The 14,086-nt window shown below is 38.3% G+C and overlaps 1 protein-coding gene across 9 annotated transcripts in view; it reads left to right on the top strand.

Annotated features, from left to right (window-relative positions):
* Positions 1–14,086, top strand: part of LOC127425930 (plasma membrane calcium-transporting ATPase 2-like) — a 396,733-nt gene that overhangs the window by 180,457 nt on the left and 202,190 nt on the right. For all 9 annotated transcript variants that reach the window (XM_051672265.1, XM_051672268.1, XM_051672266.1 and 6 more), the window contains one exon: positions 4,127–4,712. In XM_051672265.1, coding sequence (XP_051528225.1) covers positions 4,514–4,712 — 199 coding nt within the window. In that variant the 5' untranslated portion in view covers positions 4,127–4,513. The remainder of the gene's footprint in view (positions 1–4,126; positions 4,713–14,086) is intronic.

The raw sequence follows: 14,086 nt of genomic DNA on the forward strand, positions 1-14,086 counted from the left end.
CTCCACTTTCCTGTGCTAACTGTGCTAAGTGCGCATGCAAATACTAGCATCAACCAATGAGAGTGATTTTGCACTAATAAAGAAAGCCGGCACACCTGCATGTTCTCTCTCTCTCTCTCTCTCTCAAACACAAACACACACACACACACACACACACACACACACACACACACACACACACACACACACACAGACTGTTGCAATTTGACAATGCTCTGGTTAATGCCGGATTGTCTAAAACAACTACCGGAATGCAAATATCCCAACAGGAACAGGATCCGGCTCAAATTAATAACTGGTTGTGTTGTAATTTAAGGAAGTATTTCTATAATAGAGTGTACCCGACTTTCAGAAATATGCTCTGGCATTGGAGTTGCTAGACCCTATTTAGAAGGGCTTTAGCCCCCCTAAAATTAATCTCAGCACCCCTACAAATCTGTGACTCAGCAAGCAGCAGACAAATCATTTAAACAGCGGCAGCACTGCATCGCGGGAGCCAATAGCATTGGATATCATACTGATTTTAATTTTCATTTAATTTATTTTTTATAGTATTTAATTTGCAATTTTATTAAATAGGGTTTAATCGCAATCACAATGTTTTAGAGTTAGACAAACCAACTAATACCACAAAATCAATTAAATCTATTGCTTATACTTACTGATGTTTGTGGTGTTGTTTTCCCACCAAAAATTATTCTGATTGGTTTCCAACAGATTACATGTTCAAAGGACCTATCACCTTGCGCATTGTAGAGTTTCATGACTGAATTTGAATCATATAAACAAGATGTTCTCTGGCATGTATTCTGTATATCAACCATACAGTATATGCAGGCACAGTTTTCACAGTGTCATATTTATCATATTTCATTGAGCTGAAATGCTTTTTAAAACTACTTATATAGGGTAGAAACCTTTATTTAAATGTAAAATTAAATAAATATAATAAATGACATAATGCAACATAAGTCATGCAACCCATGAGCACACATCACTCTAATTCAGAATCAAAACATGGATTTAGCCTTTAGAGTTTTTTTTTTTTAATAATAATTATAATAAAAAAAAAAAATAAAAAAAAAAAAAAAACATTTAGGAGACCATTCTTAACCATCTATAATTGGCTACACTCTTTCTTCTGTTTGTTTGAGAGCGAGAATGAGAGAGCTCTGTGATCGTGACAACAGGCACTTTTCAATGACGGTTAAAAATAACAATGATGAAAATTTTACACCTCATATACAGTCTGAGTGACAGATAATGTTTATTTGTAGTGCAACTTTTGATTGGAATGTGCATTCTATACCATGCAACAGCGTTTTGCATAACCCTGACATAAACCATTCTTGAAAATGTTTACAGGTATATAATTTTAACCAGTATATCAATGTTTGAGCTAAATCCTGGAACAGAACACAAACATTCTGACCAATGAGGGGACAGTTTGCTCACATTTGAATTTTATTAGAATTAGGCACTTTAGTATTTTTGAAATGGCAACGTGTTTCCATCTAGTATAAAAAGGTTCCCGCATGTGTGTTCACATTGCAGAATAAATTCTTGTGGTAAAACATGACAGATCATCTTTTAAACCAGTTTTCACAAATGAAGCATAGACTTGTTTATTTTGAAAGACATTCGTAGAGAGGAAGGAGTTCTGAGAGTGATTCACACCTACGCTTTGTGTTGCAACAGTATATTTACACCTACATACCGGAGTCAAAATATATTGAGCAGGATGGAGAAAATAAATGACAATTGTCTACTAAAAATACCCTAAGACAATACCATAACTCTACAATAAAGGGGCAGAGTACAGAAAATAGCCACAAGAAGCTGAGCTGGACCAGCTATTTTGAAACAGTCCTCTGAAGTACTAGGTAAACAAACCTAGATCTAACATGTGACTTTGTCCTGATAACTTTCACATATAAGTTCAAAAGTATAAGTAAGAGTGTAGAATGTGTTTGCAGTTGGTTTTAGGCTCACCTCTGGTCCCAAACCACCAAGTGGAAGAGATATTTGCTGACTGACTGATTACTGGTGTGCTGGGGTGCACAGAGCTCCACGCCCCCCCCCCACCACCCCATGGGTGAGAGAACAGGACAGGAAGAAATTTTCATAACTGTGGATGTGTTTGTGAAAGAGAGAAAAAGTGATAACAGCAAATGGCAGCTAATAGAGGACATTTTACAACACTGGCTTTTCAATAAAACATGAATACTGGTGGTGAATCAAGAGAGCAGCTTAAAAAACAAAGAACAAAATGAAGATCAGCAGTCATATACTGTAACTGCATTTACATTACAGTTGTAACACTGATAGTTCCAACTCTAAATTTGTATTGGATGAACCACATTCAAAGCCGTTGTGAATAACTATAAATGCACACCTGTGAGCACACATTCTACATTAGTGCGATAAATTGCTACATTGCTTGGCATCCGTAAATTCCCTTAATGAACTACTGTATATTACTTGGCGAAAGAATGTTTCATTTAAATTACTATTAATAACAAATGTAACTGTTAATTGAACGTTTGTGTCATTTATTATATTGCTATTGCCGCCATTTGATAAAAGCAATAGCACACTGTGCATTATAGTGAATTTACCATAGAAATAGCATTTTCTACCATAGACAGAAAAAAAACTGAAAAACAGTGCAGATGGACAAAAAAATAAAAAAATAAAAAATAAAAAATATGTTCGGTGGGAACGGCTTCTCTATTTTGTATTGTGCCTCTCATGGCTTATTGCTTTAATAAATGACATATTCTTGCCATTACTCTGTGGCATTTTTGACCTCGAGAAAGCCACAATTCCCATATGACCAGCACAGCTATTTACTTTATTCAAGAGAAATCAAACGTGTTTAAATTTGGTTTAACAACTTCAGTTAATGGTTGTAGAAACCTTGCTACCTTTTTCGATTCTGTCTTCCTAATCCCAACATTATCCAATGTTCTCTACATCATTCATCCCAAATTGAAGCTCTTGGAGAGTTCTAAATGGGAAATGATCTCTCCGGATACAGTTTTGGTCTGTTTTGAAATGTTACCTTGTGAAAGTGAACCGAACCAAGGAAAAAAATGCAACATTCTAACAAATTTAGTCTCTGTTTCGGAACAAATCAAGCAAGTTAAAGGACTGAAAATGGCCTAACATTCTGCCTTCTTTTGTTTTCCACAGAAGAGTAACATTGTACAATAACTAAGGTTTTATACTTTACATTAGTTAATGCAATAGTTCACATGAACAAACAATGAATAAATTAACAATAACCAAGATTAATAAATACTGTAAAAAAATACATATTGCTCATTTCTACTTCATGATACCTCATGCATGAGCTATTATTAACTAATTTTAACATATACAACCTTAATATAAAGTGTCACCCATGGATGAAAGTCATACTGGTTTTAGGGTGACCGTTCCCTTTATCATGAGTATCCCTTAAACATGAGCTTTTTAGATTTTTTTTTTTTAACATTTAGTCTCTCTAGATTCCAAATATAATCCCAAAAACTCAAAGGTGTGAATTGTTCTTCAGAACGTGGCAACTGTTTAGTTAGCATGAGCTAAAAGCTAGCTGGTATTTAGATGGTGGGCTGTGCAGCACAAATGCATTGTCATGGAAGAATTATATAATCCTTTACCATACTTAGCTCCCCTGCAGCTAACCTTACTGCAGTGTGTGATGCATCGCTCTGCATTTCTTGATAGTCTTGAGCTCTTTGATGCTCACTGCAGCCTCATTCAGATCACACAATTGGTGTAAATGCTCACATGCCCCTCCAGTATTTACAGAGCTTTGTATTTTGTCAGAGATGTGATCAAAGCACAGCACGCTGCAGCCACGCATGTGACAGCAATTGCCATATGACGCGGAGCATCACAGGAATAGATGGACACCCCCCTCTCCCCAACTCTCTGTGTGTGAGTGAGACACAGTTGCGTTGACGACACAATGCCGCGTGCTGTGCAATCCTAGCGCCTCTCTCACTTTTGTGCCGCTCACACCTCTGCGATACACTCATGCTTATCTCTCTCTCTGTCTCTCTCTCCCTCCCTCCCCTTCTCTCTCTCTTTCCCTCTATGTTTCTCTCTGTCTCTGAAGGAGTAATGGAGAGGATCACCATGTAGACAGCAGCCGAATGGAAGCAGGTAGAATGGGAAACCACGTATGGAGTGCCGCCGGTCTGCAGCCGTGGTGAGCGCAGACATCCTCAGGACCTTTAGCTGGGATCTCGCAGATGGCTTTCACATCCTGACTCGTGTAACGCTGAGGAGCCTCTTTTAAATTACAGCCAGCGGACTGGATCGGTCTTTGCTTCATCCTCTTTGCTTACTTTCACTTTTCTCCAGCATTGCTCAATTTTTTTGAGATACTTGATCTCCAGCCATTCCCGGGACTCCTTCTATGCCCATGTGGTGTTTTCTCCATTTTTCTAATTTACATTTTTATCAGCTTTAAAGAAAAGCTACCAAGCAATACTCAGCCATCATGGGGGACATGACAAATAGCGATTTTTACACCAAGAACCAAAGAAATGACAGCAACCACGAGGGTGGATTTGGCTGCTCGCTCATGGAGCTGCGCTCCCTCATGGAGCTCAGAGGAACGGAGGCAGTGGTCAAAATTCAGGACGACTATGGAGGAACTGAGGGACTGTGCCAGAGGCTTAAAACCTCACCAACAGAGGGTGAGTGTGGGCTTTCTGTCAATCACCCCCACACCTTCCCTACATATTGTAAACATGCTAGAATTATATTATAATCATCTTTATTGCCTATGCTGTAAGATTTATCAGGCAGAACCCCCCCCCCCCCCCAAAAAAAAAACCTAATGCTGGTTGGCTGTCTTATGGAGTTATTAACTAAGATGTGGTTCCCAGGCAACAGCACAGAGGTCAAACTAAATTTGCTTCTTTGTAAAATGATTGTGTTGCTGGGCAAAAGAAGCAATGCATGTTTTGGTCCAAAATTGTAACTACCGATCACTCCACTATCTCTCAGCAGTAACTACAGGATGCATTCCAGAGCATCACCTTACACCGCAAAGCATGCACTCATGTCCATCAGAAAAATTATGCGATCAGTGTCCCCATTGTCATGGTTGGACGGTGGTAGGTCTGTTTTATTCAAGTCAGGCATTAATATTCTCTTGGTAGATATGTTGATGCATTGAAATGTAAAACATACCTTGTGCAGCATCATGAACATGCACTAATTAAATGGTATGCTTTCTTGAAAGCGTGTCCATTCACATTGTCACCTTACTGGCCCCAAACCTGACTGTTTGAGGTTTTTCTGCAGTGAAATATCTTCATCTTTCATAAAAAAAAATTAAAAAAAAAATTACATAAACTAGGCTTCAATAAATCTCTGCTCCATGCCAGTGCTAGTGCACTATGTTGATAGATAAATCAGCTCGAAGGACAGCAAAATCTTGACTTCTCTGCAAACTATGTGTTTGGTGAGAGTGTGAGGAACATGATTAGAAGCAGTCTGTTGCTCTGCTCTGCTGGAGTGATTTGTGCTGACACCCCAAGTGTGAAGTGATAATGAAGACAAATGGTCACATCTAGTCTTGTTAATAAGCTGAGCAGTTAGGCACTCTCTCTGTCAGGACGCTTTCACCTGTACGTACTCAGCAATGACCACTTTGCACTATCAAACTCTATGATATGGGTTTCGATTTCCTATTTGTTTTCCATTTCGTTCCATTTTAAGTCAACCTACAAGGCACAATCGTAAGGCAGAGGTTTTATGTCTTAGTTGAACAAAATGTTCAAATGACATTTAGCAGCTTAAATCAGTCCCAGAAATTCTCTAAAAACCAGATTTGCTAATCTATACAGTAAACCAGAGAAAGATTAGGATCCTTCAGCATCTACAGGTAAATTGTTTCTCACCTTTTTTCTAACCTGATTTTAGGGCTGGGTAAAAACATTGATTTTCTGATGCATCACGATCTTCATTTGAACAATCTCATTATCCTGAAATCGATCTTAAATCCTGAAATCGATCTTTCACTTTATGTAGGAACTCTCTATAATGCAAGTAAATCACTTGCATGTGCAACCAAATCTCGTGCTTTGCGACTAAAAATGTCTATGATTAACTATTGGCTGGTAAATGTTCAGACTTCACTTTCCAGTGATTGAGTAGTATAGTGGAGAAGAAGTTGTTGATAAAAAACAAAACAAACAAAAGAAACATTTTATTCTAATCAAACCTGGATGTGCTAAATAAATCTTGCACGTCTGCTATTGTTGAATGTGCTCACTGGCTGTATCTTAAAGAGACAGTACCGATTTAGCATGTGTTCTACATATCAATGTAAATACTTAACAATAGCAAGTAAACAATAAAAATGTTACAAAAATATATATGCAACATAATATATGCAATTTCAAGAGATTAACTGATGGAATAGACTGAATTTGGACATTTGACAAAAGCTAAAATGTGACCAATTTGATGAAAAACCAATGATAAAATATATTTGGTAAAATTAATGTTTTCAAATTGTACCTAGAAGTGTTGCCTAGAAGGTTCCTTTATAATTAAGAGCATTAGCTGAGAGAAAATGTATTTTATATCTGAGCAAAATGAACAGAAATTAATCTGTACCGGATCGAGATCAGAATCTAAGCGAAAGCTTGTGAATCAGAATCTAATCGAATCGGGAAATCTGTTTCAATAACTGGCCCTAGCTGATTTGAACACCACATGCATCTCTGCCAAACAAAAGTGTGTCCCACGTACTGTATTACAGCTAGAAACCATGTAAAACCATCTATCACTAGAAACTTGTTTTAGCTGGATTTTCAAGCTGTGGAGGCATCTAAACCGTGATCAAGGACCAAAAACTAATGTCAATCTTTCCTCAAAAGTCATATCCAGATATCTCTTCTAAACATGAAAGTATCACATAATACTTTTACCTTAAATCTATGCTTACCTTAGCATAAAATGTCACTCATGCTAAAATCAATGCCTAATCTGGGTTGATGGTAGTCAGATCTCTTCTGAATAAAGAGATTGGAAGGAGGATTCCTGGCTCCTCCGTGCACATTATGAGGGTATTGAGCTGCTAGAGTGCCCAATTTCCTCAAGTTGTGGGTGTTGGCCACTCTCACAGGGAGAGTTTCTGGCAGATGGGAACTGAGCAAGATATGGTGGAGACTGGTGACCTCCCAGCATCTCCTTTAAGGAGATTTAGTATAATAGTGCTACTAGTGACTGAAGTCAGGAGAGATGTCACATATGATCTAAAACAATGTTACATCAAAATCTTTGACTGGGTACGAGACCCATTTAGCTCATTTGCTACAGATAACTAGAATAGCTTGTCATTGCAGTAGCAAGAGCAGCTCATTGAAATGAGACAGGACTGTGGTTTGAAAATTAGCCTACATTCAATGATCTACCTTTGGACAATGTTTGGTTGGCTGCCAGCCGAGACAGTGCAATCTCAGTGTTGCTTTAATTATCCACAACCTATTTATGTGAGCTCAGCTTTTCTAGTCTGACTTGCATAAAGAACAAAAGGAGTAAAAGACTGAGAGCAGTTGACCAAGAGCTCTGTGTATGTTATTGTAATAAATCCCTGTCAGGATATCAGCTTAGTGTTCATCAAAACAAGCTCAAGTTTCACATTAAATGTGAGTACTGCTTTTAATATAATATGGCATATAGGGATTACTGCTACTAGTAGTAGGCAATTTAAAGCATTGTGATGCATGTTTGTGCAATTTTGTTTCATTTTAGGGATTAATGGGATATTGGTGTGCCGTGGGATTTTTAAATCGCTAAAACTTTGCCTTTTAAGAATAAGTTTGGGAAACACTGATATAAAAGATTGCAGCCCAAGGCACAGGTAGCAAGAATGAATAAGATCCAGGCAAATATATAAAGGACAGGGTAAACTGGTCCTGTTTTTACACTCTACAGTGAGGGGCAATGAATGACTATGTCCATGTGGACTTCTCCGGAAAGAGGTGGGCTAGGCTATGACAATGTAAAGCGTCTATTGTATGCTAATGGTCTCGGTGTGCTGTGCCCTAGCACCAGCTGCAAGCTATCCAGAAGTGTCTGTTCCCTCACCATGACTGTCCTCCCCCATACCTCCCTCTGTTCTCATTTCTATTTCTGTCTGATGGCCCTTCTTACTTCAACGCAGTGCACATCTTTGCCTAAATTAGCCTGCTAACCAACACTTGGCCTGTCTCGCTAATCTCTCCGCTCACGTTTTCACACATCCTGACGTGTCTCCTGACTAATTCATAATGAAACCTTAGTTAAAATATATTCAGAGTCTGGCACTGCACAACTGTGGTGTATTAAAGGCACATATGTGATACGTTTAACCTTGTGTTCTGCTCTCGCATTAAGTGATAATTATTTACTGCTGAGGAGCAAACAATGTTGTAGTTGAGACGAGCTCATCTGAGTCAAGGCCGAGAACAGAGTAGGTTTAGTCCGAGTCATGACCAAGACCAGAAGAGGCCTAGTCTGAGACAAGACTCTTAAAGAGACAGTTCACCACAAAAGGAAAACATATTTTATATTTTCCTCACTCTCATGCCATCCCAGGTGTGTATGACTTTCTTTCTTCTGCTGAACTCAAAGATGTTTTGAAAAATATCTCAGCTCTGTAATTCCATACAATGCGTGAATGGTGACCAGAACTTTCAAGGTCTAAAAAGCATAATTGCAGCATGAAAGTAATCCATATGACCCCAGTGGTTAAATCCATGTCTTCAGAAGAAATGTGATAGGTGTGGAAGAGAAACAGATCAATATTTTAAGTAATTGTTTACTATAAATCTCCACTTTCATTCCATTTTTTTTTAACTTTTTTTATTATTATTATTTATTTATTTTTTGGCGATTTGCATTCTTCTTATTGCTACCTATTGGATAGGGAGGAAAATTTATAGTAAAATATTTTTGGGTGAACTATCCCTTTAATGAATGTGTTAAATGTATAGTTAAAATTAAAACAACTATTGACTCTGGACTCGTATATCAAATATACTTCATATATTATTTGCTTAAATTTTTGTTGGTATAACAAGATTATTAGTCGAGAATAGAAATTAAATAAATGCCACATCCTAGGTTAAGTAAACACATTTGTACAGTATTACAATTATAATTGGTCAGTGTTATCAATATGTCAGTGAAAAACTCAAATTAAAGGTGCAAGGTGCCTATGTGGCTTTGCAATGCATAACAAACCACCAGCTTTATTGTACTATTATTAGTCCATTTATTACCTCTCAGAAAAGTAGCCTTTTGTTTCAAATGATTGTTGGTAAATATTCCCTTCATCCAGTGATCAGTTGATCTCCGTGTTCTTAAATATCCCGATGCCGTTTTACTGAGTGAGAAACCGTTGCAAATGATTTAGTGACATAGCAGTCGAACGAATCGAACTGAGTGGCAAATTGATTCAGACCTTTTTGCTAACCCATTTTTTGTCAGTTCACTGAAAAGAACCGACAAAGAATGATTCATTTGTGAATCGGAGATCACTAGTTCTGATTTTACACAGGTGACAGAAATACAGACCACACATCATAATCGCTAATATTGTCAGTCAGAGAAATGTTTGTCAGATAAATCGAAGCACTCATGTTATATTTTTGAAGGGACTTGACTTGTCTCGGGGTAAAGTCAGAGTCCACACATATTTGAGTCCGAGTCAAGACCGAATCCAAATGCTCCAGAGTCTATGACAAGACCAAGACCATAAATATGGTCTAGAGTACTAAAACACTGGGAGCAAATGTTGCTAAAAGCCAATTAATAAATAAAAAAAACAGAAACAGAACCCTGCTGAAAAAACAAACAAACATATCAAACAAGACTAAGGTTGCCTGCTGGTCATAGTTATTTGAGCTGGTTTAGCAGGTCGGCATTCTGAAAAGTACTCAATGTAATCAAATGCCATGTTTAAACCGAAAGAGACGATGAACGTCAAAGTGAGCTGGCAAAACATCACAAAGCCAAGAAGCAAACACAACAAGACCACAGATCACACAATTAGCATCAGTGGGCCATTACACCCTACAGCTACACTTATCTGAGACATTTCACCTGGGCGAGGCCAGCTAATGGTTTGATATTGCGCAGAAGGATGCAGTTCTGGAGTAATGACGAGGTGTGTCAGCTCTAGCTGCATTTTTACATAGCTAGTTAAACCCTGACCCATCTTTGCTAGGCTGTGCCCTCTTCCTGTACCCTTGATCAGCACACTAATCTAGTCCGCCAGTCCGTGTTTTCATTCCCCTCTGAATTATCCTATTTAATCTTTGATTCCACCAGGAATTGCTCAGAAGGAGTACAAGCTCCTCTAATAAGGACAGTAGTTCTGCCCTCATTCCAGCAGCCATTCTTAAAAGGAGAAAGCTTTTCCTCAGAGGACAGATTATAAATAAGACTAGCCCACATTTCTCCTCTTCCAGGAGACAGATGCTCTTGAATGGATGACCTTGGAGCGTAGTTTGTGTTGGTGATGTCTTCTACCCAGAAAAGTATTCATTGTGTGTAACACAATACTTTCGCCACATGTGCCTCTTGGGCTCAGTCAATGTTTATTCAGGGCAGTGGCGGCTGGTGCAAGGGTTGGGAAGTACAGATGTCACTTAGCAATGTCAAAATGTTTACTGAGATCTACTTTTTTTAATGTGGTGTCTGTAATGTTGCTTCTAAAAGCTGCTTCTCTGGCAGTAGGCAAGAGACAAGATTACGAACGCTAAAGACGAACGCTAACAAACTGTCTCTACCTCCAAGCGCTTCGCGTATGGCAGTGTTTTTAAATTTCAAACACTGTCAGTCACATATTCTATTACTAGCTGTTTGTTGCAAAGTCCTGCTCATTTGAGATCTCTCCCAATCATCATACAGAGGAGCTGGGACTCTGGGTGGGACAAAAATACATTGGCTGAAAGCCCAAAGTCGATCTTTGCTCCTTTAAAATAAATGGTACAGGTATGTGCCATGGTCTTCCATTGAGGCACTGCTTTAATGGGACTCTATGGGCCATGCATTCATGCAGTCCTATGCATATATTAATGTAGTTTAAAACCGGATCATGTTATTTGCACGAACAGTGCAATAGTGCTGTATGATATTTTACACTTATCGCTATAAAGTCTAAAATAAAAAATACAGTAGTCACAAAATTATTATTATTATTATTTTTTAATGGAGCTGTTTTTGAACCAGAGACAAAATCTAAATAAAATAATAATAATTATAACTTGTAATTTTTTTTTTTTTTTTTTTGTATCATATTTGATACATCAGGATTTAAAGGTCATTATGCTCTTAGCCCATACATGACACAGTAGTAGATCTCTCTGAAGAGGACTCCCTTGGCTTTTCAGAGATACCAAATGTTTGAGATACCTCTCCTTGGTCTATTTATATATATGACATTACAATTCAGTACATATAGTGCATTCAGAAAGTATTCAGACCCCTTCATTTTTTCACATTTTGTTATGTTGCAGCCTTATGCTAAAATGCTTTAAATTATTATAATTTGTTTCACATCAATCTACACTCCATACCCCATAATGACAAATCAAAAACAAATTTTTGATAACTTTGCAAATTTTTAAAAAGAAAAAAATATCACATTGACATAAGTATTCAGTACTTAGTTGAAGCACCTTTGGCAGCGATTACAGCTTCAAGTCTTTTTGGGTATGATGCGAGATTTTTGCACACCTGTATTTGGGGATTTGCTCAAGCTCCATCAGGTTGGATGGGGACCGTCGGTGGACAGCCATTTTCAGGTCTCTCCAGAGATGTTCGATTGGGTTCAAGTCCGGGCTCTGGATGGGCCACTCAAGGACATATACAGACTTGTCCCTAAGCCACACTTGTGTTGTCTTGGCTGTGTGCTTAGGGTAATTGTCCTGTTGGATTGTGAACCTTCGGCCCAGTCTGAGGTCCTGAGCACTCTGGACCAGGTTTTCATTAAGGATATCTCTGTTTTTTGCTGCATTCAGCTTTCAACACTGACCAGTCCCCCAGTCCCTGCTGCTGAAAAACATCCCCACAGCATGATGCTACCACCACCATGCTTCACCGTTGGGATGGTATTGCGCAGGTGATGAGCGGTGCCTGGTTTCCTCCAGACATGACACTTGGAATTGAGGCCAAAGAGTTCAATCTTCGTTTCATCAGACCAGAGAATGTTGTTTCTCACAGTCTGAGAGTCCTTTAGGTGCTTTTTTGCGTGTCTTGCACTGAGGAGAGGCTTCCGTCTGGCCACTCTGCCATAAAACCCAGATCGGTGGAGTGTTGCAGTGGTGGTTGTCCTTCTGCAAGTTTCTCCCATCTCCACACATGATCTCTGGAGCTCAACCAGAGTGACCATTGGGTTCTTGCTCATCTCTCTTACCAAGGCCCTTCTCCCCCAATTGCTCAGTGTGACCAGGCAGCCAGCTCTAGGAAGAGTCCTGGTTGTTTCAAACTTCTTCCATTTAAGAATTATGGAGGCCACTGTGCTCTTGGGAACTTTCAATGCAGCCAAAACATTTTTGTAAGCTTCCCCAGGTCTGTGCCTTGACACAATCCTGTCTTTGAGCTCTGTAGACAGTTCCTTTAACCTTATGGCTTGGTTTTTGCTCTGATATGCATTTTCAGCTGTGAGACCTTATATAGACAGGTGTGTGCCTTTCCAAATTATGTCCAATCAATTGAATTTGCCACAGGTGGACTCCAATCAAAGTTTAGAAACATCTCAAAGATGATCCAGAGAAATGGAATGCACCTGAGCTAAATTTCAAGTGTTATAGCAAAGGGTCTGAATACTGTATGTCAATGTGATATTTCAGTTTTGTCTTTTTAATAAATTTGCAAAGTTATCAAAAATCAGTTTTTTGCTTTATCATTATGGGGTATGGAGTGTAGATTTGTGTGAAAAAAATAGTTAAAGCATTTTAGCATAAGGCTGCAACATAACAAAATGTGGAAAAAAATGAAGGGGTCTGAATACTTTCTGAATGCCCTGTAAATAAAAAAATGAATATATTTGTACTTATATTTGAGTATTAAAAAAAAAAAAATGTTAGTGAGCATGACTTGAATGTAATGGTGATTGAGAGATATACCTCAAAAGCCTGTTGTGTCATATTTAATACACACATTTCAATGTGATTTTTCTATAAAAATTCAATAAATATTCATTTTGAAATATCAGTAATAATATAAACGTTGTTGTTACTTTTACTTTATCAAAATCAACAAAGTTTCACAGCAAAAAGACAGGCTATGCATTACAATGTAAGTCGGCCCTTTTGGAAATTACATTACAAGGTCTTCTATTTCCAAAGGTGCATGGAAACTTTTACCAGGAGGCAGTAGACATCTTGTATATTGCATACAACAGTGTTTTCAGCAAAGTATTGATCACGTCGATGATGTAAAGGCTTTAGAAAACCATGCATCAAATATAATAGGCCCGGTCTTATAGGGTTAATTGCTAAATTATTAAATTCACTAAGAGGGATATGCAATGTATAGACCCTACATATCAGTCTAGTTTATTATTTGACATCATTTATTATGCATTTTTGATGAACTTTTAGGGGAAGCTGGGCTTCCTGTGTAGCCTTAAATCAAATGCAACTGGTTCAAGGACACAAATGGAGAGTTCTTTATGTCTCAAACATTCACAAGCATGTCAGGCTGGCCTTACTGATGCTGTGACCGAAAATGTTGTGAAGCTGACTCTTGCTTTCGGTCGGTGAATCACGCATTGTGATTCTCACTTTGGTCAACTTATTCGTCATTCCTGTTTACCAGGGCTGACCTGATGCCTGCCTAACGGCGTTAAGCGTAGAGACAAGTCACTTGCTGATGTGTTGCTTTTCCATTTTGTCACTGTTTGCTCGCCCTCTTGACCTCCATGTCTATTTTATGTGTCCGTGTGTGCATGGTGTGCCATGGATGTGACAATGATGTTGTATCATCCAATGCTGTAACAATGAGTTTCGTTGTCTGCATATTACAGTGAATCATGTTCTGACTGCATCCTGGAATGTTTTTA

Source organism: Myxocyprinus asiaticus, chromosome 35 (assembly GCF_019703515.2).
Source record: "Myxocyprinus asiaticus isolate MX2 ecotype Aquarium Trade chromosome 35, UBuf_Myxa_2, whole genome shotgun sequence".
Classification (NCBI taxonomy): Eukaryota; Metazoa; Chordata; class Actinopteri; order Cypriniformes; family Catostomidae; genus Myxocyprinus; species Myxocyprinus asiaticus.